Below are 26,482 nucleotides of genomic sequence, written 5' to 3'. Positions count from 1 at the left end.
AGTACCATTTTTCTATGTGGCTAACAGCAATGCATGATAATGCAATGGAGGTATGCTCACACTACATCCCCAGCACCTAGTCCAGTGCCTTTGCAAATGTTACACAATAAGTATTTTAGACACAGTTTTTGGCTGTAAGTACTCACTGCTCAGGAGAGAGGTGGACTAAAAAAAATATATGTTTGGGAGCCATCAGCATATAGGTTCAGCCACGAAAAGACACAGGAAACAAACCATTGGGTTGAATGAAATGAAGGCTATTAGGAACCTTGTACAGGTGGAATAAAAGGACAGGAGTCAAATTGTAGCCACTGGAAGTGGGGGGAAATAGAAACAGTTAATATGGATTGCACCTGCACAAATGTTGGCTCTGAAGAGCCAAAAGGTATAGGTGGCCCTGTCGTAATTCTTCAATAACTTCATTCTTTAAAATTTTTTTTTTACATTAATTTGTTTTTGAGAGACAGAGTGAGATAGAGCATGAGCAGGGGAGGAATAGAGAGAGGGAGACACAGAATCTGAAGCAGGCTCCAGGCTCTGAGCAAGCGTTCAGCACAGAGCCTAACGCGGGGCTTGAACCACAAGCCAGGAGATCCTGACCTGAGCCGAAGTTGGACACCTAACCGACCAAGCCACCCAGGTGCCTCTGCTTACTAGTATATGTTTTCTTGATTGAAAAAGGAGGGTTTGAGGGCGCTTGGGTGGCTTGGTCGGTTATGTGTCTGACTTCATTCAGCTCAGGTCATGACCTCACAGTTCCTAAGTTCAAGTCCCATGTTGGGCTCTGTGCTGACAGCTCAGAGCCTGGAGCCTGCTTCAGATTCTGTGCCTCCCCCTCTCTCTGCCCCTCCCCCACTCATGCTCTGTCTCTCAACAATAAATATTTAAAAAATTAAAAAGAAAAAGAAAAGGGAGGGTTTACAAGTAACACTTAAAATACCAAGAAAATTGGAGCTGTGTAATATCTATCTTTAAAACAATACCAGGCTTTGATGCATGTCTGGTGTAGTCATTTACACCAAGCTTTTTTTTTTTTTTTAAGTTTGTTTGTTTATTAATTTATTTATTTAGAGAGAAAGTGAGCACAAGCGAGCAGGACAGGGACAGAGAGAGAGAGAGAGAGAGAGAGAGAGCGCGCGAGAGCGCATCCCAAGCAGGTTCCATACCATCATGCAGAGTCCGTTATGGGGCTTGAACTCACCAACCCTGAGATCACGACCTGAGCTGAAGTCTGATGCTTAACCGACTAGCCACCCAGGCGCCCCTAAACCAAGCTTTTGAACACAAATTGTTAATAGTTCTTCACCTAAGGGTTTCTTATTTTTAGGCACGGGGACAAGGTTGGAAAATGGCAGCCCTAGAGTTTACTTAGTCTATGCTTTTTTTTAATTTTAATTTTAAAATTCGATTTTAAATTTCTTCAGAGACTCTGGTCTCCAGCCAGACGTGACCTACCTAGGCTGGTGCTTGGGACTCCACCCAAATCTAAGAGGCTGTTCTATGCCTTTTATGAAGGGGAGGGACGAAGAGAGAAGTGAATGCTGTTTTCTGAGTTGATAAGATCAGAGCTATATTGTCTTTATGACTGTAAGGAATAAATTCTAAAACCAGACCAGATTTAACCGCTCTTACCCAGAATAAACCCCTTTCCAAGAACAAATCAGCCAGAGTCACCACTTCCTATTAATTTCAAAGCCCAGAAAGGCTCATAACTTAAGCTGACGTCGCCCTGGGAGAACACGCAGAGGAGGCAGTAGCTTCCTTTTTCCTTTCAATGGTTGCTTTATCAGCTGTCTTTCTAAATATTGCTTTCACGGGCTTACATCCGAAACCGGGTCAGTTGGATTGGGCTCTTCATTTTGCCTGAGAACACTGAATGGCTGGATGCAAGTGGCATCCGAGGTCTTCGGGCAGAAAGAGCCCTCAGAGGACGTCATCCCTGTAACCCTGCAACACCCCACCTCAAATCCGACTTGAGGAGGTGGTGCAGAGAAATCTCAACCCTAGGTTCACGTTCTGCCTCATCAGTGTGCACGCGGCGGTCGGCGGCAGAAAGAGCCCGGGCGCCACTGCCGATCCCGGGGGCAGAAGCTTGGGGCCGGTCTGTCCGCGGAAACTCTCCCCTAATGTTAATTAAATTCCCCCAAGTTTGCCTTCGCCCTGGCCGAAAGGCGTGTCCGGGCCGGTTCCCCCGGGGACGTTTGGTAAATAAAGATGTCCCTGGAGTGCCTTTGTTTGGAAAGGCGCTCGCTCGGGGAGCGCACACTCGTGTCCCAGGCGGAGACCAGGTGGCGGGGACTGGGGCTTTTGGTTTTACGCACCGGGAAGCGCGAGGGGCCGGACGGTCGGAGGCTCCTCCCCCAGGGAGGCTGCGGGGGCTGCGCGGCTCCCTGCGCGCGGCGCTGGCGCCCGGGCCCTGGGAGTCCGCGCCGCGCTCCCGCAGCCTCCGCATGGCCAGCGCCGCCCGCGCCCGCCAGGTACCCCAACCCGGGCGCTTGCGGAAGGGGGGCGGCTTGGGCCCCGCGCGTCTCCGAAGCCTGCCGGCCTGCTGCGGCGCCGTCGTTTCCTGCACCATCCTGCTTCGCCGCGCATCGCCGTTCCGTCTGCGCCCAGCCGTGTCCTCTCTTCCCAGTCCGAACCCGAGGTCTAGAGCCCCCGCCGGCGAACCCCGCTTCGGAGAGGCCCCCGCCGGCCGGGTCTACTGCCCAGCCGCTGCCGTGCCCCGGAGCGCGGCGTGGACAGCCACCGGGGGCGCGAGGGGCGCCATGGAAGCTGCTTTGGCGGAGGAGGGGGAAGCGGAATTTCTGGGCCGCCAGAACTGACAGCCACATCCTGCGTGCCGTTGCCACCCCAAAATATTTTGACCGCAGCCTTCTGCCTTTTTGAATTCCGCCCCCCCACCTCCTTTTTTTTTTTTTTTTTTTTTTTTTTTTGCGCGTAGCTATTTAGCAGATTAGGGTTTTTTTTTTTTAAGTCTGCACCTTTCCTGCAACTTTTAAGTGGAACTCCTACTTCCACTGTGTCCTTAAGTATCTTTTAAATTACCCCCTAATTCCCTGAGGTTTTGTCCTTCACCTGTGAGGTTTGGTGTCGTCCCTGCCCGTGGAGAGAATGGTTCGTTCTCCTCATCCCTTTTCCAGTCTCGCTATTGTGCGCCAGTGATTGACAAGACCACGAGGCTGAGCTCGCCCAGGAGGTTTTTCTATAAATGGCTTAAAACCCGGGGCTAGACTATTTGCTCCGATATAAGGGGGACAATTACCTTCTTGTTCTTTGCTGCTGAACCCTGGCTTTGTAGGGCGAACCTGGAATTTAACCAGTCTGCCCTAAGCTAGCGGTGGAGGACGGAAGCAGCTGCGTCCCCCCGAGGGGCTGGAAGTGAAGGGCATCCCGGGACGCTGTCCTTGGGGGCTGCCGCCTGGGGGCTTGACCCTCTTCCTCTTCGCTTGGGTTGCTTGGGTACCTGAGCGGAGCACGCGGTGTGATGGTGAGTGATGTTGATTACCCCAGGCCGCAGTTTACCCACCTGGTTTTACTTAACGAATTTCATTCTTTTTTAAGGACTGCAATAACGCGTGCTCCCCAAAATGTACCGGAGAAGCGGGATCAAAAGAGACGGTGGGGACTTTCAAGGTAAGTTATTTGCCCGAGGTTATGTACAACAACAATCAACCGAATAAATCTATTCCTTGTTGAGATTTGGGGCAGTTTTCACGGTGTGGATTTTAACAGTAGGTTAGATATGCTGCCGTGCATTTTAGATTCCACTCTTGGGGGGTGGTCATTTGGGGATCAGTAATATCTTCACATCTAAAATTACCTAGTAGTTAATTGCTTATTTCATGAATCATAACCTTTTCTTGGAAAACAGTTAATCTGTAAATATTCACCTAGAGGTTTATCTGTGTAAGTAAGTATAACCTTTTACTATACTTGTGGAAAAACCTACACTTGTCATTTTTCTTTTCAAAGCAACACCTAATACTTTATAGTAAATGTGTTTTATTTCTCTACCTTCTCTCTGAATTATGGGGTTTGTATATTAAATAATCTCATAACTTCCCAGGCAAATAGGAGAGAATGAAGAAAAATCTTGTAAAAGCACTTTGAAAATCATAAAAATACAAATAAGGTGTATTATTATTTTCTCTATAAATTATTAACTCCACTGAACCCCACTGACAATGGAGGTTTTGCTGCTTCTCGTTATGTCTCCTGCCTATTTCAGCCACTCACTGTCAATTGTCATCCATAGCACAGAGTGTCCTCATGATCTCACATCCTGGCAGAGGGAGTTCAGAGAGGGAGTGGGACCTTGACTCATCAATTTCACAGACGCCCAGCTCTTACTATGTGCTAGTCATTGGAAATCTGAACATAAATTCAAGAGAAGGTCTCTGCTGTCAGGATTAGAAAAATAGAATATTGTCATTTCCTTGCTAAAATAAGCTTATTAATTTTATTTGTCCATAATATTCTTGCTTGGTCCTTTAGAGATAATATCCTCTATAGCCTTATAGCTGATCTCATTTATTCTGCTCGTCTATGAAGACTAAGTTCTAATGCATTCTGGAGACTTAGACATTGAGATATTGGAGCCTAGAAAGAATGAAATAAAATGGACTCCTATTTGCTAATCTTTCAGGGTCCTTTTATACAGTAGGTAAATACTCAAAGGGTATATAGATGAATGTGATCTTTTTTCCCAAAAGGCCTTTATAATTTCATACATAGAGAATTTTTGCAAAGTTAAGAGGAGTTCATCATGTAAATAATCTATTTGTTGAATTTAGATTTCTATATATAATGTTTTAGTTAAGGGGAGGTGTACTGACATTCTATATTCATATTTACATATTAAAGCATGGTTGTAATAGTGGTGGTATTCACAGTGCATGTGTGATGAGGTAAATGAAAAATGAAATTGATAATTTTGGGAGAAGAATGGGTTTTAAAGGACCATTTTTGCATTTAACAAAAAACAAAAATATATTTTTCTCTTTGTTTATTTGCTCCATTTGTGTTTTTAAACTGCCTTTTGGGTTTCTCATGGGCTGTTTTCATATTGCATCCCCTCCCCTCATTTTTCGTGCAGTCATTTTAAAGTGAGGATCCAGCTTCCCAAAAAGCCTAGAAATAAGATGCCTTATTACAGAATCTTTCTATGGACTCCAGAGTTGTTTCTGTTTCAAAGAGGTCAGCTATCTGTTTCTTCCACTTTCCCCTGCTTTATACATCTCCACAGAACATGGAACTTGAAATCTGTAATTCTCCTCGTCATACCTTTCTATTAGATTTTAAAAGAGGGTCTCTAAAAGATCATTAACATAGCAACTAAGGGTTTCCAAGCAGAGTAAAAAAAATGCGCTTATTGTAGAACAAAATTATGCAATTTCTGATATACTTGTAATGCAGAGAAAGCTCTTAAACATTTAAGTGTTGTGTCCAATGCAGAGAAATACAGCTCCAATATTGAGCAGTGAACGAGAGATGTTTCCAGAATGTCGGCTAATACAGTCCTCAGGTGCAAACAGGTTGCATTCGCCTCTTATGGGCTCCCCCATTTCAGAGCAGGTGTTTACCCAAGCATGGCTTTTGAGTTATGAACTTGTTGTTTTTGTAATATGCTTTGTTATTGTCAATATTTGTCATTTCACAGTCCAGTCATTGTGGCCTTCCAGATTCTTCCAGAAGCATATGGTGTGAAACATCCTGACTTTTAAGTCCTCAGAGAACATGGAGCATCGGAAAGGGACAGATTAATTATGCAGGAGGAAATATCACTTTACAAATACTGTAATTTTTTTATCCATCTTTGGAAAGCAAATGTAGAAAGTTTCTAAAGAACACCGATAAAAACTGTTTGCAAAATTTATTTTATGCCGAAGGTTTTTTCCCCCCTTAGACTTGATTTCATATCTACTCAAAAGCAGTCACATACCTTCAGCTAATATTGTTTACTTTAGAATTTCATTCAGTGTCCAATTAGGACATTTACTACTCTTAGGTAATTTCTCTTGGAGCTCAAATTAAAAGCTGTTAGTTTTAGTTTCCAGAATTGCAGAATTTTTTTAAAGGAACGAAAATAGACTTCTTGATGAAATTCTGAAGGCACTCTGTTGTGCATCACTTTGAAAAAACTGCATGTAAGGCAATCCTTCTTCACAAAATTAAAAAGAGGGTTGCTATTCAGATCATTAATAAATCACGTCTTACAAAAGGATGTAGTGGCTTATGAAAATAGGAGATAGGATTTAATCATTTGTATTCAATTTCCAGAAACTTAACTAGTAGTATCAAGTTATAATTACAAGAGCATTGAGTCAAGCATAAAACCACCTTATTCTATATCTTTGCCATTAACTAGCTTGATCTCATGGGGCCAATGGATCACTGTGGGTGGTACTTGAGATATGTTAAGGAGAATTCAGAAAAGTAAAAATTATATACTACGCCATGCTCATTCTTTTTTAAAAATATTTTTTTAAAAAGAATTTTGAGAGAGAGAGAGAGTGCGCGAGCATGAGCAGGGGAGGGGCAGAGAGAGGGAGACACAGTACTGGAAGTGGGCTCCAGGCTCTGTGCTGTCAATACAGAGCCTGACACCGAGCTCCAACTCACAAACTGTGAGATCATGACCTCAGCCGAAGTCGGAAGCTTAACCACTGAGCCACCCAGGCACCCCTAGGCCATGATCATTCTTAAAGTTGGTTCTTTAAGGATTTGTAATAACAAAAAAGGTCTTTTAGTAACTGCAAAAGATTTTTATAAAAAACTATAGTAGCCTGTTTTGTTGAAATATCCCAAACCATGAAGATCAATCCATGTGTACTAAAATTTAGAACAGAATTATTAGCACATATTTGATGTGTATAGTAGTTACTGTGCTAAATTAGAGCCCAACATAATCCAAAGCAATGACTCCCTTTTCCAAATGTTCAAATTAACGAAAAGATTTCGCAGAGCCAAACCAAACATTTTGGGAGTTGGGATGTCTATGCAGACGGATTGTGTGAGCAACTGCTAGGCAGTTTGAAAAGCTGAGGATCCCCCCAGACTGCTGGGCCAGATGGGGTGCTACAGTTTCCATACTTCCTGCTGGAGGAAGAAAGAATTTTGATAAACTGGCTGCACCACATGTGCAGTGTTACAGGTGGAGGAAATGACGGGAAGAAAAAGAGGTAAAGGTGGGAAGGCATCTGTAGCCAGGTTTTAGTCCTTCCTGTTAAACCATGGAATATAAACAAGAATGCTTAAGGGCTGGTCAGTTATCAGGCACTGAGTAGACGTGTACCCCACCTACAGCCCCACCCATGCTCCTTGTTAACAAATTGTGTTTGTGCTTCTCCGACCAGCCCTGCTGGGCTCCCTCACAGCTTGATGGCTCAGTGATATACGTTTCTGACCGATAAGGCATATGGAAATTCCGGAAGGATTTTGCTTTCATGATCAAAGGGAATAGACTTGTCTGCTCTTGCCCTTTTCCTCCCTATCTTTGGACCTTGATGAGGTCATTAAAGCTGAAGCTACGGCTAGAAGTAGTAGCTTGCCTTTGACCCTGAGGAGAAGGCTAAGAAAATCACAGGGCCTTGAGATTATGGGGTTCTGTGGGGTCTGGCCCCTCCTGACTTAACGTGAGAAAACCAATTTCTGTTATGTTTGACTTACTTGCAGCTGAATGCTTTCCTACGTGAGGAGTAAAAGGTTAACGCAGGACATTAGCGAGAGGTAGAATCGAAAAAATAAGTTAATGCCATACTTGGGATACTTAATTTTGCAGCTAAAATATTTGGACTTAAATCTATAGCTGTTTAGGTATTCAGTGCACGTTGAAAATTATGATCAAGCATGTGAGTATGTTCAGAGAGATTATAAGGCAGAGATACAGTCAGAATGTTTGCTACTGAGGATGTAGTAGGAATTGAGGAGTCCGACTTCTTAAAGGGATTCTTGAAAGTACAAGTGTCTTGGTTACTGATAGAGTAATCTGAGGGTTGGGAGAATGATAAATTTCCTTGAAAGGAAAGTGAGATTGGGGTGGCCAGGGTACAAGCTGGGAATTTGACAGTTTTCATTTTTCTTCCCTTTACAGTAGAAACTTAAAGTCATAAACATGCATTATGCTTACTAAATACATTAAGGATTAAGAAGTAAAGAAGGAAGACATAATATGATATCAGAAATAGGGACCAAGTTTTGGAGGAAATATGTGTTCCATTTTAGATATGTTCAGTTTGAGATAACCAGGGTCCTGTGATTACATAATAATGTACAGCTTTTGATAAGCATTCACAAATGAGACTTGAATTTCCTAAGTGATTCTCAGCTCTTCCAGTGCCTTGGAATCCCCTGGAGAACCTTCAGTGAATATTGATGTGGAACCCCACTCCTGAGTTTCCCCTTTTCTTTTCTGTTTTCTGAGTTTTTGCACATCTTGGGTATGGCATGTGCACACGGGTATTTCCTTAAAAAAAAAAAATCTTCCCAGGTGAACCAACTTAGCAGCCAGTGTTGGGAACCATTACTCTTGAGATTGCTGAAATCTTATATATATATGATAATAAACGATGTTTATTAATTTTTGAATAAGAGAGAATCCCAAGTAGACTTTGCACTGTCGGCACAGAGCCTGATTTGGGGCTTGAACTCACAAACCATGAGATCATGACCTGAGCTGAAATCAAGAGTTGGACGCTCAACTAACCGAGCCACCCAGGTGCCCCCAGGTTGCTGGGATCTTCAAGGGAGATAGTGTGGTATGATTGTGAGCCCTGAGTGCACAGTTAGAATCACTTGGGTAAGTTCAAACAAAGAACCACTCTCCTGGCCTATCCCAAAGATTCTGTTTCAGTTCTGGAATGGAGTGTGGGTTAGTGTTTAAAAATGTTTTTTTAATGTTTATCTATTTTTGAAGGAGGGAGAGGCAGAGCATGAGTGGAGCAAGAGCAGAGAGAGAGGGAGACACAGAATCTGAAGCAGGCTCCAGGCTCTGAGCTGTCAGCACAGAGCCTGATGCAGGGCTCAAACTCACAAATTGTGAGATCATGACCTGTGGTTAAGTCAGACACTTAAGCGACTGAGCCACCCAGGTGCCCTGAGTGTGGGTTAGTGCTTTTAAAAAGCTACACAGTTGAATCCAATGTGTACTCAGTGTTGAGGATCCCTGATGCAGAGGAAGAAATGTAGAGGCTCAAATCAAAAACTCAGTGTTACCCAGATTCTTGTGTTTTACCATTGCCAAACTGTCTTTCTCCCCTTTCCTGTTTGGCTCCTTCATACTTTTTAAACAAGAAATTAAAGCATGGAAGCCATTTCTCTAGTATTATCCCTGATGGCTACTTCAAATTTCCCAGAAGAGATAAACTGGGGTTACTTTAATTGCTAGCAGCCTCTGGTGAAAATTCCTGGGGATATAAGGAAGATGGCGTATAGTCTTAATTGCACAGAGTCAGAACCCATGGAGAGTTGGGATGTCAGTCAGTATACCATGAAGTAACTAGGTCTCTCGGCTCACCCCGTCCCCCTACACCAGAAGCCACAGTGCCTCCATGATGTCTTCGGCCACTCCATTTCCCCCACGTTTCCTGAATTCCTGCCACACCGAGTCTTTCCTCTTCCTTGAATGTGCCGAGTCTGGTTCTTCTCTCAGAATCTTGGCCCTTGCTTCCTCTTGCTCAAATACTTTGCCTCTGGGTATCTACATGACCTACCTTTCTTCTTCATTCAAGTCTTTTCTTTTTTTTTTTTTTAAATATTTTTTTTTTTTTTTTCTAGGGGAGAGAGAGAGACAGCGTGAGCAGCAGGAGGGTCAGAGAGAGAGGGAGTCACAGACTGAAACAGGCTCCAGGCTCTGAGCTGGCAGTCAGCACAGAGCCCGACGTGGGGCTCGAACCCACGAAGCGCGAGATCATGACCTAAGCGAAAGTCGGACGCTTAACCGACTAAGCCACCCAGGCTTCCCCCCCTTTTTTTTTTCATTCAAGTCTTTTCTCAAAGGACACCTCATCAGAAAGATCATTCCCAACCCTTCTACCGAAAATAAGCGTTTTCTTCCCCACTCTGTCCTTTTAAGCAGCTTTCATTTTCTTCATAGCACTAATCACCTCCTGACCTCTATTCACTTATTTCTTTATACTGTTTTTCCTGCTCTAAGAGAACAGGCCTTGTTTTATTCCCTGAGATGCCTTTGGGCCTATAACAATACAGGTACACAGTAGCTCAACAGATGTTAGGTTGAATGAATGAGTAATACTTGCTCACAGTGGCTACTGCCTGTCCATGGCTGACCGTGAGCTTGCCTGAGAAAGAGGCGCTGAGCCACAGGCATCTTCGCATGTGTCATGCTTATTTATTTTTTTAATGTTTGTTTATTTTTGAGAGAGTGCAACACAAGCATAGGAGGGGCAGAGAGAGGGGGACAGAGGATCCAAAGCAGGCTCTGCACTGACAGTGGAGAGCCCGATGTGGGGCTCGAACTCACGAGCTATGAGGTCATGACCTGAGCCAGAGTTGGCTGCTCAACCAACTGAACGACCCAGTTGCCCCTTTCTTGTGCTTGTTTAGTGCAGTGTCTGAGCCATTGTGCTGAATCAGTCAGTGTTCATTGAGTGAATAGAAAGAAACGCAAAACACTAAGAATAATAAAACGGATAAGGAAGAAAGAGGGACATGGGAAGGAGAAATAAAAACAACCCTACAGTGGTTTGATATGAGGCACAGTCTTGTTTTTAAATATTATGTAGACTGTTATTGATATAAAGTATATAGTTCATTGCTTACATTGGTTTCATGGCAGGTGGGGTTATTTGTCGGACAGCTTAGAAATCCTGAACGGTGTAAGGATCGTGTGTAGTCGATATCTTGTTGATTGGCTCAAGGGAGAATTGTTTGGCTAATGATAGAAATAACTGGGAACGTGATCTTTATTTTATTTTTGAAGAACCATGAAAAGTATTGGTTCTGTCACTCGGGGGGAAAGCTAAGGTCTCCTGCCTTTGCAATGTTGAAAATATACCCTGAATTCAGCAAGTAGGAAAAACTCCCCTCTTATACTCACACTCACATCTCCATTTGTACCTACTCTCCTCTTTCTCTCTTGGGTCTTAATACTCTCTCCTGTTACTAAGAAATTTGTATATGTAGTTTTAATAGGTGAAAATTTGCATTGTTTGTGTTACTATATTGATATGGTTACAGATTTTTCTTAGTCCAGCCCTAAGAAAAGTCAGTTAAAAAGCTAACTCAAGCAAAGTCATATGTGCTTCATCGTGCAAGAACATGGTGACACCATGTAATGAAAAGTTTGGGAGAATTTTACTCACTTTAAATCCTGGGTCATTTTCTGTGAATAAGTCTGAAATTCATCAGACAGTACATCTGAACTCAGCCAGATGTCATTTTCAGTATTTAAGAAGATTTGTCGGGGCGCCTGGGTGGCTTAGTCGGTTAAGCGTCCGACTTTCGCTCAGGTCATGATCTCGCGGTTTGTGGGTTCGAGCCCCGCGTCAGGTTCTGTGCTGACTGGCAGCTCAGAGCCTGGAGCCTGTTTCAGTCTGTGACTCCCTCTCTCTCTGACCTTCCCCTGCTCACACTGTCTCTCTCTCTCTCTCTCCTAGAAATAAATAAAAAAAATAAATAAAAAAAATAAATAAAAATAAAAAAAATAAATGAAGCACATTGCTAAAAAACAAAAAAGAAGATTTGTACTGTATTGAGTGTGAGGCACTGTGTTAGGGCTGGAGGTTTAACTGGGATATCTACTCAGAGTTCTTGTCTAAACAGGCGAGAGGGACTGGCAAACTTTTTTTTCTCCAAAGTTTTATTTATTTATTTTGGGAGAGAGAGGAGAGAATCCCGAGCAGACTCCAAAACTGTCAGCGCAGAGCCTGATGTGGGGCTCGAACTCATGAATGGTGAAATCCAGACCTGAGTGCAAATCAAGAGTTGAATGCTTAACTGACTGAGCATGCAGGTGTCCCGCTGGCAAACTTTTTTAATGGGTCAGATAACAAATATTGTAGGCTTGAGGTACATAAGCAGGTGACGTTAGACATAAGGTGTCACTGTTAGTGGACTATGCCATCATTAAAGGTAAAAGAACAGTGTGATTGTGTTCCAGTAAAACTTTATTTACAAAAGAGGCCAGAAGGCTGAATTTAAAATTTTTTTTTTTTTTTTAAATTTTTATTTATTTCTAGGAGAGAGAGAGAGAGACAGCGTGAGCAGGGGAGGGTCAGAGAGAGAGGGAGTCACAGACTGAAACAGGCTCCAGGCTCTGAGCTGGCAGTCAGCACAGAGCCCGACGCGGGGCCCGAACCCACGGACCGCGAGATCATGACCTAAGCGAAAGTCGGACGCTTAACCGACTAAGCCACCCAGGTGCCCCCAGAAGGCTGAATTTAGCCTGTAGGTAAAACTTGCTCAACATTTTACCTGGTCTAGAGGATAAAAGGAGAGAAGTGGCATTTAAGGATCTAAACAATTTGGCTGGATTGTATCTCTTTAAATAAGTTCATTTTTTTGGTGCTTAGTAAAGGATTTTAAGTTAATTTATTTGGATTAAATGGTGGTAGAAGAAAGTCCATCACCACCACCCCTCAATTTGAGATTCTGTTGGCATATTCCAAAGTAGCATTCATCATAAGACTAACCTGAAAATTACAATAATATGTTGTCTTTAGTGCCTTAGGCTTCATTGTAATGTGAGCTTTCTGGTTATTTTAGAATACACTCAGCCTGAATGTTATTCTAAAAATAAAACTGATTATCATTCATAATCTATCAAATGACTAAGGCATGTTTAAGGTAGTGAATTAATCAGAAGCAATTGGATCATTTTAAACATAAGAATAAAAGGGGCGCCTGGCTGGCTTAGTTGGAAAAGCATGAGACTCTTGATTTGGGGGTCATGAGTTTGAGCCCCATGTTGGGTGTAGGGATTACTTAAAAGAATAAATAAAAACTTTAAAAAATAAAAAAAAATAGAAGGATAAGAGCTGATGATCTAAAGGGAAGTTCTCTACTTGATTTGGGGGGCAATGTGTACTTTTGCTAGTGAGTTTGACTTTCTTTAATAAGTCCAACCTGTCTCTCGTTTAATACTGTCTTTTAATTGGTCAAAAAGCTCCTTCCCCTGTGGTTTTTGTCAGTAGTCTTCAGCCCTTGCAAAATAAGCAACGGGACTGTGATTCTGTCACGGATGTGTTTCTCCATTTGTAATGTGCAAGCTGGCTATGTGGAGAGTTAGTGAAATGCTGCTGTGTGAGCTTGTTACCTATTACTCTTAATTTATCTTTCTTTCAATAAGAGGTCCTTTGTTCACTATTTCAACACAGAAGAGAGGATTTATATCTTGGTGTTCATTCTCTACATCTCAAAGAGAAAACATTTGCTTCCCTCTGCTCATTTCTTCTATAATGCACCCAGGGGGTTTTGAAGACTTACGCCAAGAATTCTTGGAGGGAGTTGGGGTCTAACCATCGCCAAGGGGTGCAATTCTTAATGACTTTAATTTTAGTTTAACAAATTGTCATGAGTGTTGCTGTTTTTGTGGTAGAAGACACTTTCCCGTCTCCTTCTCGAGTCTCTTTCCGGAGTGCTCACGATGAATCCCGTGGTGAGAGTGAAGAAGGGACGTGTTCTCCTTTGTCCATCATTTTACACCATCTGCTCTTTTGTCTCCATTTCTAAATACCATTAAATGTGGTTCTGATATTTATTAGGCAGTGTATTGTGCAGAGATTTCAACCAACAAGCCAAATTCTGAATGCAGGCATGACTTATTTGGGTCACATAGTGTTGTTAAATTTCTGAGTTAGTTGCCAGCATTTAAAGGTCAAATGATTTCACTTTTTAGTGGCCAGTGATTTAAATTTCATTTATCTTTTGACTTTCTGTATCACTGTGCCAGTGGATGATCAGTACCTTTTCTTTAATGGTGCTGATTTTTCTTCCCCAGGCTAAAGATCTAATAATCACACCAGCCACCGTTTTAAAGAAGAAACCGGACCCAACGACTCTGGTTTTTGGAACTGTTTTCACGGATCACATGTTGACCGTGGAGTGGTCCTCAGAGTTTGGATGGGAGAAACCACATATCAAGCCTCTTCAGAACCTGTCATTGCATCCTGGCTCATCAGCTCTCCATTATGCAGTGGAAGTAAGTACGTGGGAATCAACAATGGTGACATATTAGGTCTTTACTGTGAGTACACAATAGCTCTTCTGCTCAGATAGCTTGTGGGCAGTATGGGCTTTCTATTTACTTGAGGAAGTCATAAGTGGCTTTAAAGCTTTCCCAATAGGCAGTTAGATTGAAGGTAAGTCTTAAGGACTAATTTTTCAGATAATTCCCATAATGTCAATGAAAATATTATTTATAGCAAATATAAGGACAGTAAGAGAATTGCCAGTCAAAATTCTAGTACTGTTACTATTTTACTAAGTCATTCCTAAGATCTTCTAATGACTGAGAAGGTGTCATTGAGTACAATATAATGGTTACATTTTAATGCTAACTGCATGTTTTTATGACCAGCATTAATGTGTAGTTGTACGTATTAAGAGACATGTAATTAAATGTCATTCCTCAGGCATGAGTGGGATAATTATAAGCACAAAATATTAAATATTTAGAGAATGCTTTCTCTGGACCTTGTCAGGATACACTCTTAGATTCTTAATAGACTCCTCATTCCCTTGACCCTCGTTTCATTTTACTCATTTTTATTGTGTTGGACATCTTTCCCAGAATATTGGGGTCCTGGAAATAAGCAGTGGCCTACCTATTAAGAGACTAAAAGATGGTAGTATAGATATTTATAACCATAATGATAAAATTACTTTTGTTTATTAAATTCCAGTAATGTGCTCTGAACCTTATATGGGTCATCTCATTTAATTATTTTAAGTGAGAAAACATAGTTAAGCTTTCAGGTCAGTTATCTGGCTCTGATTCAGTCTCTGTTGTTTCATAGGGAGCTCTTTGACTTGGGAAACTTATTTAAAATCACTTTTGGGGTGCCTGGGTGGCTCAGTCGTCCAACTTCGCCTTAGGTCATGATCTTGCGTTTGTAAGTTCGAGCTGTGCGTTGGGCTCTGTGCTGACAGCTCAGAGCCTGGAGCCTGTTTCAGATTCTGTGTGTCCGTCCCTCTCTGTCCCTCCCCAGCTTGCATTCTGTTTCTCTCTCAAAAACAAGTAAACATTAAAAAAAATTAAAATCACCTTGTGCTTCCAAGATTTTTACCTATAAAATTGAGGTAGTAATAATGCCTACTTCATACTACTATTACAAGGTTAAGGTAAAGTAATTTGTTTACGCATGTACAGCCATGCCTGGTGCAGAATGAGAGCCCGTCCTTAGCTGTTATTTTTAACCCTTAAAGCAGCATTATCATCTATTGTAGAAGCAGGTTCAAAAGAGTTAAGTAATTTCCAAAATCACGCAGTATTAAGGGAAGAGACAGGGTATAAATGCTGACTTTCACCTTCCTGTGACATCACTCCTAAACATATACACTAAAATTATGAAGACGCCCGTCCAGTTAACTTGTTCAAAATTATAAATTTGAATAATTTGGAAACCTGTTCAATGCCCAGTATATCCACCAGATGTTGACCTTGAGGGTCTTAAGTTTCCATTCCCAGCTCTGTCTGAACTATATCAGCTTGGTTGAGTTCTTTGATTATTTGAATGCTCCAAGCCTCCATTTCTTCAACTGTGAAACAAATAAAAATGGTCGCCACCCTTCCCTGTGTCATAGGGCATCTAAATAGATTTCCAACAAGTTTTCAAAAACCAGTGACTATCAGAATATTTGTTAGGGGCACCTGCGTGGCTCAGTCGGTTGGGCGTCTGACTTCGACTTCGGCTCAGGCATGATCTCATAGTTCGTGAGTTCAGGCCCCACGTCAGACTCTGTGCTGACAGTTCAGAGCCTGGAGCCTGTTTCAGATTTTGTGTCTCCCTCTCTCTCTGCCTCTCCTCTGCTTATGCTCTGTCTCTGTCTCTCTCAAAAATAAGTAAACATTATAAACATTTTTAAAAAATATTTTTTAGCTTTCAAAAATCACATTAATCCTTTCTCATGTACTTCCCACAGGCCACTGGTTCTCAAAGTGTAGTCCCTAGAGCAATAGCATTAACATGGCCTGGGACTTTGGTAGAAATTGGCAACTCTGAGGGTGGACAAGAGCTATGTTTGATGCCACTGCCTTCAGATTTGCCATATTCCTTTAAAAATTTTAAGCATTTCCTTTATTTTATTTGCTTTTTATTATGACCTCCGTCATATATGTATGGGTCTGTAGTAGATCTCATTTTTCATTGCATTGTCTTATCTGTTCTGTTCTTTTGTTTTACTTGTCTATCTGCACAAATGCGACACTGTTATTTGGGAAACTTTTTTTTAGAGTCTCAAATGAGGGGCACCTGGGTGACTCAGTTAGTTAAGTATCTGACTTTGGCTCAGGTCATGATCTCATGAGTCTGTGGGTTCGAGCCCTGTGTTGGGCTCTGTGCTGACAGCTCAGAGTCTGAAGCCTGCTTCGGATTCTGTGTCTCCCTCTCTCTGCCCCTCCCCTGCTCATTCTCTGTTTCTCTCTCAAAAATAAACAAATGTTAAAAAAATGAAAAAACAAAAGTCTCAAATGAATGTTTAGTTTTATCAGATACATTTACTGTATCTAATGAGATGATTATGTAGTTTTTTTCCACCTAAGCTTTTAATATAATAAATTTCATTAGTTGGTTTTCTTATGTTAAATCAACTTCTGCTCTGGGGATAAATCCAACTTTTTCATGCTATGTTAATCCTTTTGTATATTTTACATCTGTTACTTAGTGAGATTATCATATAATCTTTATGTTTAAACCTATATAAGGTGCATACAATTCTAATTTTTAAGTTTATTTATTTATTTTGAGACAGCGCAAACAGGGGAGGGGCAGAGAAAGGAGGGGAGAGAGAGAATCCCAAACAGGCTCTGCACCATCAGTGCACAGAGCCTGATGTGGGGCTTGAACTCTGGAACTGTGAGATCATGACCTGAGCCAAAATCAAGAGTCAGAAACTTAACGGACTGAGCCACCCAGGCATCCTAGGTGTGTACGATTTTAAAATTAGAAAGTAAATGGAACCCTGTGAAGTTACCTTTGAATTAAAGTTTACTTTGTTTTACCTTTACTAATGTAACCTCACCAGCTTTACTTTATGTATTGACCTAATTCTTTGTATGTCTTTTTGTCTCAGGTGTGTTCCAGATGTTATCAACGGAGTCCAATCTGACTACTTTACCTTTTTTTTTTTTTAATTTATTTCTAGGAGAGAGAGAGAGAGCGTGAGCAGGGGAGGGTCAGAGAGAGAGGGAGTCACAGACTCTGAAACAGTCTCCAGGCTCTGAGCTGGCAGTCAGCACAGAGCCCGACGCGGGGCTCGAACCCACGAACCGCGATATCATGACCTAAGCGAAAGTCGGACGCTTAACCGACTAAGCCACCCAGGCACCCCTGACTACTTTACCTTTTAACTGAAGCTTTATTCTATTACATTTAATAAGTTATAAGTTACTCACATATTTGCACTTAAATACATCTCATGTAGTGCTTTTACATTGTGCTGCATGATGTAGACTTCTTTTCTCATGTAAGCTCTAAGGCTATAAGCTTCTAAAGGCCCAGCTTTATCACTCAGTTTGAATTTTCTAATTTCCATTATTTTTCCTCCTTGACTCATACTTTAGTAAATGGGTTTCTTCTTTTCCAAAATGTTGACGTTTTGTGGCTCTATTTCTGATACTGATCTCTGACGTAGGATTGGGAAATATGTGAAAAGAACATGCATTTTGCAGGTGGTGTGTGCAGGGCTCTGTGTATCCACTAGGCTAGTTTGTTGTTCCTGTTGTTCAAATCTACCATATCTTTACTGAGTTTCAATCTGTTTGTTCTGTCAGTTGTGTAGAGAGCCAGGGTTAAAATTTCCCACTAAAATTATTGATTTTTCTCTTTTTCTCTCCGTGTATCAGTGTACACCTACTTCAGAGTCTTTTAACGTTCCTGCCCAGTGGTTTGTCTGGGGCACCATTTTGAGAAAAGTGCTGTGGCTCTAACATAGGATGGTCTTGAGCTGCTTGGGTTCTATGATTTGGGAGACTAAACCAGCCCTGGTCACATCTAGGTTATCTACCATCTAGAGTTTGAAGGAGCTCGATTAGATGAAAGGATGTATGGATAAGTTTAGGGCAGCAGGGTACCATGGATTCTTTGCCTCCATTTTCATTGTGTGGGTAGTTAGCCATGTTGTGCGATTGGAGATGTTTTCTTCCCACCTCCACTGAGGTGTTATTTACCAATATGGCTCCTGCTAAGTGAAGGATAACTTTGAATTCCTACCAGATTTTGGTACTAAAAGAGCTCTTCTTCCTCCTCCTCCCCCTCCTCCTCCTCTTCCTCTTCTTCTTCTTCTTTCTTCTTCTTTTTCTTTAAAGCACTTCTCTTTAGCCCAGCTACTCTAACCATCCTGTCAACTGTTGGCTTTTTCTAGATTTAGAGATCTTTGGTCTATGTCAACAACTTAACATGATGAAGATGAATGCCTATGGAAAAGTCAGTCTTTTAAACACAGATTGTTTTCATTAATGATCCCCTAAGATTTATTTCTCTTTTATCTTTAGTTATTCGAAGGATTAAAGGCATTTCGAGGAGTAGATAATAAAATTCGACTCTTTCGGCCAAACCTCAACATGGATAGAATGTACCGATCTGCTGTGAGGGCCGCTTTGCCGGTAGGTGAATTGAGGAGTTTCTTGTGTGTTTCTTTTAATGTAATGGGCCATTGTAAATTTACCACAGAACAAACCACTTCTGAATACAGTTGACCCTTGAACAATGCAGGGGTTAGGGGAACTGGCCCCCACATGGTTGAAAATCCATTTGTAACTGACTCCCCAAAAACTTAATCAAGAGCCAAGGTTAACCAAGGTTAACCTTAACCAAGGTTTCCAGTTGACTGGAAACTTTACCAGAACATAAACAATTGATTCACATATATTTTGCTTGTTATGTGTATTATATACTTAACTCTTATAATAAAGTAAGCTAGAGAAAAGGAACTGTTACTAAGAAAATCATAAGGAAGAGAAAATATATTTACTTTATTTATAAAATCTACATGCAAGTGCACCTATGCAATTCAAAGCCATGTTGTTCAAGAGTCCGCTGTACTTCGATCGATATTCAGTACAAATGTGAACATTGAAGTTACCTCTGATCTACTTTGTAATTGGCAAGGTAAAAATACAAGGAAATAACCAATACCACTTGGCAATTCCACAGTCTATTTCTTTCTGGGTGTCTGTGGGGGATTAATGTGTATGTAGGAGATAATAGGATAAGGAAGAAAAATGTACCTCAAACTAAAATAAATAAAATTTGAAGACCCTGTGAAATTATAATATGGGAAATGAAAATATGGTTACCACGCAGATGTTTTGGGAGTATTTTGCCTAATTGCTTTGGGCAATAACAAGTTTGCAGTGACTTAATGATTTTGATATTTTACTCCAAGCTTTATTTAGTTTTTTAATGATATCAGACTGGTTTATCGTGGTCATTGGTTCCTGTCTATAACATTGTTTGTTAAAAAGCAGAATTCATTCTATAGTGGGTTGGATTTAGATTGTAAGGCTCATGTCTAGGTAGGAGGTGTCTTAGATTACTTGCCTCGCCTGAGACGTGACTAGGCTGCCTTTCTGAACTGAAGAAGTTGTTTTCTTCTTTTACGTATTCCATATATCTAACTTTCAGGAACCTAGCCCAAGCTACGCTTTTGAAGAAGCCCAAGTAACTACTCGTTTTTAGCCAGTCTCTTCCTCTCCCTCCCTATTTTTATAACCCATGCTTCACTACATCCTTCAGAGGACGTAACGTACTAGAAGGGAAATGATGGTAAATTCTTTGAACTCATTTCACTCTCGTGCCATTACAGACAAACTACCAGGAAATACTTTACAGTGGGGACAAAAGGAAAGAGAAGTAACATCTGTTGGACATCAGCTCTACCACAAACCATGTTATGTGGTTTTATGTTCTTTGCCTGTTGAATCATAACAATAAGCCATTCCCAGGAAGGTTATATTGTACATTTTAGGAGCACCTTTGTGTCTAGAGGAAAACTAGATCCTTTGAAAGGTCAAACAACTTGCCTTAAGTCACAGAGTAAAGGAACAGGGCAAGAAATTGGGTGCACATCTGTTTAATTCCTAGTCATGTTCTCTTTCTACTAAATCTTACAGCTAGCCAGCAGTACCAGAGGCCCCTACAAATGATGCAGGGTGGTGATATGTCCTATGTTTTCGGCAATCCTGATTTCTATAGTATTATAGATTATTATTATTAATAATCTATATTACTGTTTGTAATTATTGTGCTGTGATTGCTGGTTCTAAGTTCCCATTTAAACAGCCAATTCTTGACGTCATGAGTTCTATTCACATGCGTGTTTCTGACTCATTTCAACTGTGGATAACCCATCACATACCTCTCTGAAAGGATGTTTCTCTACCCTGTTAAGTTAATAGAAATTACTTATTTTACAAACTGTCAACTATCTAGTATATGAAAACATTTCCTCCTTTGAAATAAACTGCTCTTTTCCTTTGCCCATTTTCCTGTTGGGTCATTGTGTCTTTATTACTGATATTCAGAATATTTTAATATATTGAAGCTATTATCCTTGGTTGGTTATGTGTTATGAAAACTTTACCCAATTTGTTGCTTCTTACTCTTTTAAACAACAGAAATCCTTAATTTTAAATAGACAAATTTTATACACTTTTTTCCTTTATGATTTGTGCTTTATGTCTCTTATTTAAGAATTCTTGTCTACCTTTTAGGTGACACAGGTATTTTTAAGTTTTTACTCCGTAGAAGTCTTAATGTCTTATCCCATTTAAATGTATACTCCAACTCTAATTGATATTAGGTACAATATGAGGTAGATATCCAATATTTTATCTCTTCCATATGGATAATCCATCATGCCATCACAATTTTGGAGGGAAAAAACACAGAAAAAATTTCTTGTCTGGTTTTATTATTACTGCTTTTTTTTTAGCAGTCTAAAGCTTTCATGAGGATCATGTCTTACTGCGCCAGTGGAAGAAAATCCCAGCATTCATTATGCTTTCCATTCCTTCAGGTATTTGACAAGGAAGAGCTTTTGCAGTGCATTCAACAGCTTGTGAAACTGGATCAAGAATGGGTCCCATATTCAACAACTGCTAGCCTCTATATTCGTCCTACATTCATTGGAACTGAGGTACAAACTGACTCCCCATTTTGAAGTACTTTGGTGGACAAGTTATCATTGTTTATTCTTGTGTGAAACTTCTAGTATATAGTTTGAAATGGCCCCCAGTAATATAAATGTCTCCTTTCTCCTGATTATCAAGACTAAGTGTCAGCAAACATTTCTTTAAAGGACCAGATGGTAAATATATTAGGCTTTGTGGGCCATATGGTTTCTGTCATAACTACTTGATTCCACCATTGTGGCGCAGAAGCAGCCACAGTTACCAACGTAGATTAGTCAAGGGATGAGCAATGAACAGGGCTGTTTGCCTTCCTTTAATCCAGATTAACCAATAGTTCCTCATATTTTCCTGAGTTTCCTCAGAGGCATTCCTCAGTGTAACGTCTCTGGTCTTGGCAGCAGTTCTCCAAGGAAGAAGTGGTAACGGTTTTGAAATTTGGAGGAAGAAGAACTGCTGCGTCTTATTTTCATTTTCCTGAAGTCGGGATTACTAAGGAATGGGAGTGGAAGGCTCTCTTTCCCCACAGGAAATGTTGAAAATAAAGTCCCCAATGGGAGTTAGGGTTAGAACTTAAGAGTAGTAGCTTTAAACAACATGGCCATAAGGTCTGCTGGTGGGTCACAGTCTACCGGCTGATACCCTTGCAAAAGGACATGCCTGGAAAGTCTAAGGCTGTGTGGATTGAGTGTGTTCTATAAAGACCCTGTCACTTGACTCCTTCCTCTTCTAGGCAGCTTTGGCTTTATGGAGAGTGAGGGATACGGAGGGATAATTGATAGATGGGGGAGATTGAGTGTGGGTGGCGTATGGAAATCTTTAAGAATAGAGACGAGACCTAGCACTTTTACTATAGTCTAGCCATTCTGCTCTCTACTAGGTAATTGTAAGCTTACCAAGTTCTCTATGCCATCTGAATGCAAGAAGTAGGGAAATATATAAGGCCATAGAATAAATACCTAAACGGTCTCTTGGCATCCTCTTGGTGCCTTTTGAAAGACTATTAAGAATTTAGATAATGACTTTTCATGAACTGTAGTCTCCCTAGCAGACTTGAAAGAATTGGGACAATTTAAAAAATGATCTGCTCCTTCTGTCTCTGACATTTTAATATTAATTAACTTTTATTTTACATATTTATATAATTTTATTTTTAATTTTAATGTTTATTTAATAATTTTAGATTATTATTTAACTTTAGGATAGGCAGAAGCAATTTTTAATGTTTGTCGAAACGTTGTTACTAATCTGGAAGCGCTGTCTTCTGGTTATCCTGAAGTAGTTTCCCACTTTAAGATCTGATTCTTCTATTCCAAGTCCTTTGAGAGTTTTTGTCACGAATGGATGTTGGATTTTGTTGAATGCTTTTTCTATATGTGCTGACATGATTGTGTGACTTTGTCCCTTATTCTATAATTACAGTATATTGTATTCATTTCTTTGGTGTTAAAACAACCTTGCATTTCTGGACCAAATCCTACTTGGTTATGGTGAATAATTCATATTATATCTTGTATTCAGTTTACAAGTATTTTGTCAAGAATTTATGTCAATGCTCCTAAAACGTATTGGTTTGTAGTTTTCTAGTGTTATTAGTTCTGTAATTTAGTACATTGTTTAGAGTCCTGGAATCCTATAATCTAGAGTTAGACCGGCTTTTAAATCTGATTTTATAGTCTAGCCTGTTACAATAATCCTCTCTATTGGTGGTCTTCAACTTTTTGTATTTGAATCACCCAAGTATTTTTTAAAATATATGTATTGACTCCCATCCCCAGAGATTCTCATTGAGTAGACCAGAATGGTAATTCTGATGCCTGCTCGTATTGAAGAATCTCAAGGACAAAAGCCTGCCAAGTAGATCTCTCCCACTATACTCTGCCAACTTACATGTTTGATCAAGCCCTGGACCTCAGAGTCAAGAATTTTTTAAAATTTGCTTTATAAGCAATAGGGTAAGAATTGAAGGAAATAATTGATATCATTTGGTGTGTCAACTTTATTTATATTTGATTGGTATATTTATATCAAAAAGGACTTTTCTAATTAGCGGTGCGGGCAGAAAAAAAATATCGCCTATAATTCAGAAATGAGCAGAATACAAACAAAGCATAGGGATTTAAACATTTGTACACTACAGAGATGTTATGTAATCTAGGCTGGTCATTATCATGTGCTGTCTTTTCACGGTGGCTGCATTAATAAGTGAGGTACTGGCTGGAGGGTTAGAGTCAGTGATTTCTGGTTCACTGGGATTCTTGCATCAGGGATGACTAACTTTTGCTGCCCTTTTTATGTTACTCGGTTTTGTGAGGGTTCTGTCGTGTCACTGGCATCACAGAATAATTGTAGGCTCACCTCTGTATCAGTTATCTGATGTTTTGGTCTTATCTGCTGCTGGCTGAAATCCACATTTTTTTTCAGGTTCTTTTCATGGGTAGATTAACTGATTAAGTGAGTCTTTGGTCAAAGAGGTATTTTGATTTCTTTGAATGAGCAAATATATGTTGGGATAAGTGATATCACCCCTTAGCTGATCTCTGTTCCCAAGTATGATATTCCCTTATGTGTATAGAATATTCAGTGTTTAACAACAAACTTATTTGCATTGAGCTCCAGCCCAGATCCAAATGATCTAAATCTGTGGGGCCTGGATCAGAGACTCTGCATTTAAACAGACTCTCCAGGGGTTTCTTAACTACTTTCAAGAGTATCCCCATCTCAAACCTGTGAAAGAATTAAATCTATGTCTAGCAGTCTTTAATGCTTTATTTGCTCCAGGGATTATAAACTGGCACCAGGTAGGAATATTTACATCTTTGAAAGCTCAGCTTTATCCCAAGGACGAGGTGTTATTAACCACTTTCAAGAGACATGATATAATAAATATTAATCATTCTTCTCATGCCCAGGAAAATTTGGTGGCTGCCATGTACTAAGGTAGTGACTCTAATACCAACTTATGAATTTCATTGTATTTGCAAGATAATGCTTCTTTAAATGCTTTATAATTAACTGACCCTTCAGTTTTACCAATTTGCATAGGTAATACCTATGTATGAGTGTTTTTGTACAATTCTTTGTATGTCATCCAGACTTTGAAAATAATTGGATTCATTACTAAAATCCTTTTAGATTTAGGATTGTAATAAACAGGAAAGTATTTTATTGGAACATTTATAATTAGCTGGTAATACGTAACCAGTGAGTAGAGATTGCCAATGAAAAAATGCCAGGCTGCCAGACGGTAGGAATTTAAAAAACGTTTTTTCTATAAGGTTCATATTATTAGACAAAATACTAAACATGAATACATAATCCTTTTGTAAAAAGCTTAAATTAGAGAGTAAAATCATTCATGTCACCAAAAGATTTCTCAGGGGTGCCTGGGGAGCTCAGGTGGTTGAGTGTCCAATTCTTGATTGATCTCGGCTCAGGTCTTGATCTTGGCCCTGAGTTTCAGCCCCTCATTGGGCTCCATGCTGCACCTGAAGCCTACTGTATTTAGTTATTCCTTAAGTGTTTGTTTGTTTGTTTGTTTAGAGAACGTGAGCAGGGGAGGGGCAGAGAGAATTCTAAGTAGGCTCCACACTGTCAGCACAGAGCCCGATGTAGGGCTCGATCTCACCAACCATGAGATCATGACCTCAGCCGAAATTAAGAGTCAGAAACTCAACCAACTGAACCATCCAGGTGTTCCCTGAAGCCTACTTTAAAAAAACAAACTCAGCATCCCTTTAATATCTTCTCAAGTATTTATAGGTAATTAAAAACTTAATGAGAAGCTAAAAGCTGTGGAGTGCTTCAGACTACTGCTGACTATGTGTCAATTAGAAATTGAGATAAAATCTGAAATTGCAATATTTAAATAAAGAACATTTACATGAACAGTTTCTAATTTTTCACTTTACCAGACAGTAAGAGAAAATTACGTGACTGTCAGGTTCAATATTGGATACTGAACGTTACATCTAAAAAAGCTAGGTTTTGCTGATTTTAACATGTTTTATTCAACTTTGCTATATTTGGTAACTCCAGGCAGGATAGTTATATGAATGTACAAACAGACACAGGCTTTATTTTGTCAGTGATTCTAAGTGTACAGGTGATTTGACCAGAATCTACAGAAAAATATGCACAACCATGAACTCTGGAATCCTCCTGTATGATCATGGCTTTCAGCCTTTCACTTTTCCAGTTTCGGCTAGTGCCATGTCGTCTCACTGAAGATGATTGGAGGGGTGTTGGAGTGTGGCAACACTGAATAATAGCAGGGCTGAGAATCAGTGTCATGGAGAAGGGCTGGGTCTGATGGTCATGAGTAGCTTTGACCAGGTCCCAGGCTGGCTGCCATGGGAGTGCAAGCTACCAGCAGATTGCACTTTTTTTCAGCTGTACTCCCAAGATGGACAGATGTTGGCTCATGTGGAGGTTGATGAATTCCTAATATTCAGTTAACTCCTACCTCTGCGTTCAGAGTGCCCCTCAATAAATTTCTGCAGTTGAGCTCAACTAGAGAGGCAGTCTGCTTTGGGTCAGTTCCAGCCTCAGATGCACAGAATACAATCTGAACAGTGCAGAACATTTTCCAGCACTTCACATAAAACACTTCCCCATTCACAACTTCTGGAAATCTTTCAGTATGACATTTTCATTAGAGCTCACATTTATAAAACTCCTGCTGCCAAATGGTCCACTCCTTGATTTCTGGTTCACTGCATAGGGAGCTTAAGGATATAAATTTCATAGACATGTCTTTCTTTTCCTTTTATCACCTTGTAAAATCTTTATATCACACATATAATGTAACCTATAATCATAACAGTTTTCATGAAAAGAATTCCCTTTATTCACTGCCCTTATTTATGCTTCTACATCTTATATCTTCCCATCTTTTCTTTTCACTCTGTAGCCTCTATAGATGAAAGAATCTGAAAAGATTTGACAACTAGTTACAGCAGCAATTAATAATCATTAACTTGGGTTTTGTCTACACTTTAATTTTTAAAAAATTTTTAACATTTATTTATCTTTGAGAGAGAGACACACAGACAGACAGAACCTGATACAGGCTCCAGGCTCTGAGTTGTCAGCACAGAGCATGATGTGGAGCTCAAACTCACGGACCATGAGATCATGACCGGAGCTGAAGTCAGCCACTCAACCAAATGAGCC

The 26,482-nt window shown here is 40.4% G+C and overlaps 1 protein-coding gene across 4 annotated transcripts in view; it reads left to right on the top strand.

Moving 5' to 3' along the window:
• Positions 1-26,482, top strand: part of BCAT1 (branched chain amino acid transaminase 1) — a 103,932-nt gene that overhangs the window by 33,550 nt on the left and 43,900 nt on the right. Inside the window, exons 1-6 of one of the 4 annotated variants that reach the window (XM_039221714.1) lie at positions 2,268-2,477; positions 2,682-2,696; positions 3,562-3,633; positions 13,958-14,158; positions 18,671-18,781; positions 21,196-21,315. In XM_039221714.1, the coding sequence (XP_039077645.1) occupies positions 2,451-2,477; positions 2,682-2,696; positions 3,562-3,633; positions 13,958-14,158; positions 18,671-18,781; positions 21,196-21,315 (546 nt within the window). In that variant the 5' untranslated portion in view covers positions 2,268-2,450. Of the gene's footprint in view, positions 1-2,267; positions 2,478-2,681; positions 2,697-3,116; positions 3,488-3,561; positions 3,634-13,957; positions 14,159-18,670; positions 18,782-21,195; positions 21,316-26,482 lie in introns of those variants that run through there. The other 3 variants (XM_039221715.1, XM_039221716.1, XM_039221713.1) reach the window with 3 other exon arrangements.

Source organism: Hyaena hyaena, unplaced genomic scaffold, assembly GCF_003009895.1.
Source record: "Hyaena hyaena isolate Hyena2069 unplaced genomic scaffold, ASM300989v1 scaffold_1001, whole genome shotgun sequence".
NCBI lineage: Eukaryota > Metazoa > Chordata > Mammalia > Carnivora > Hyaenidae > Hyaena > Hyaena hyaena.
Note: the sequence above shows the minus strand (reverse complement) of the source record. Positions and strands in the feature narration are given on the sequence as shown.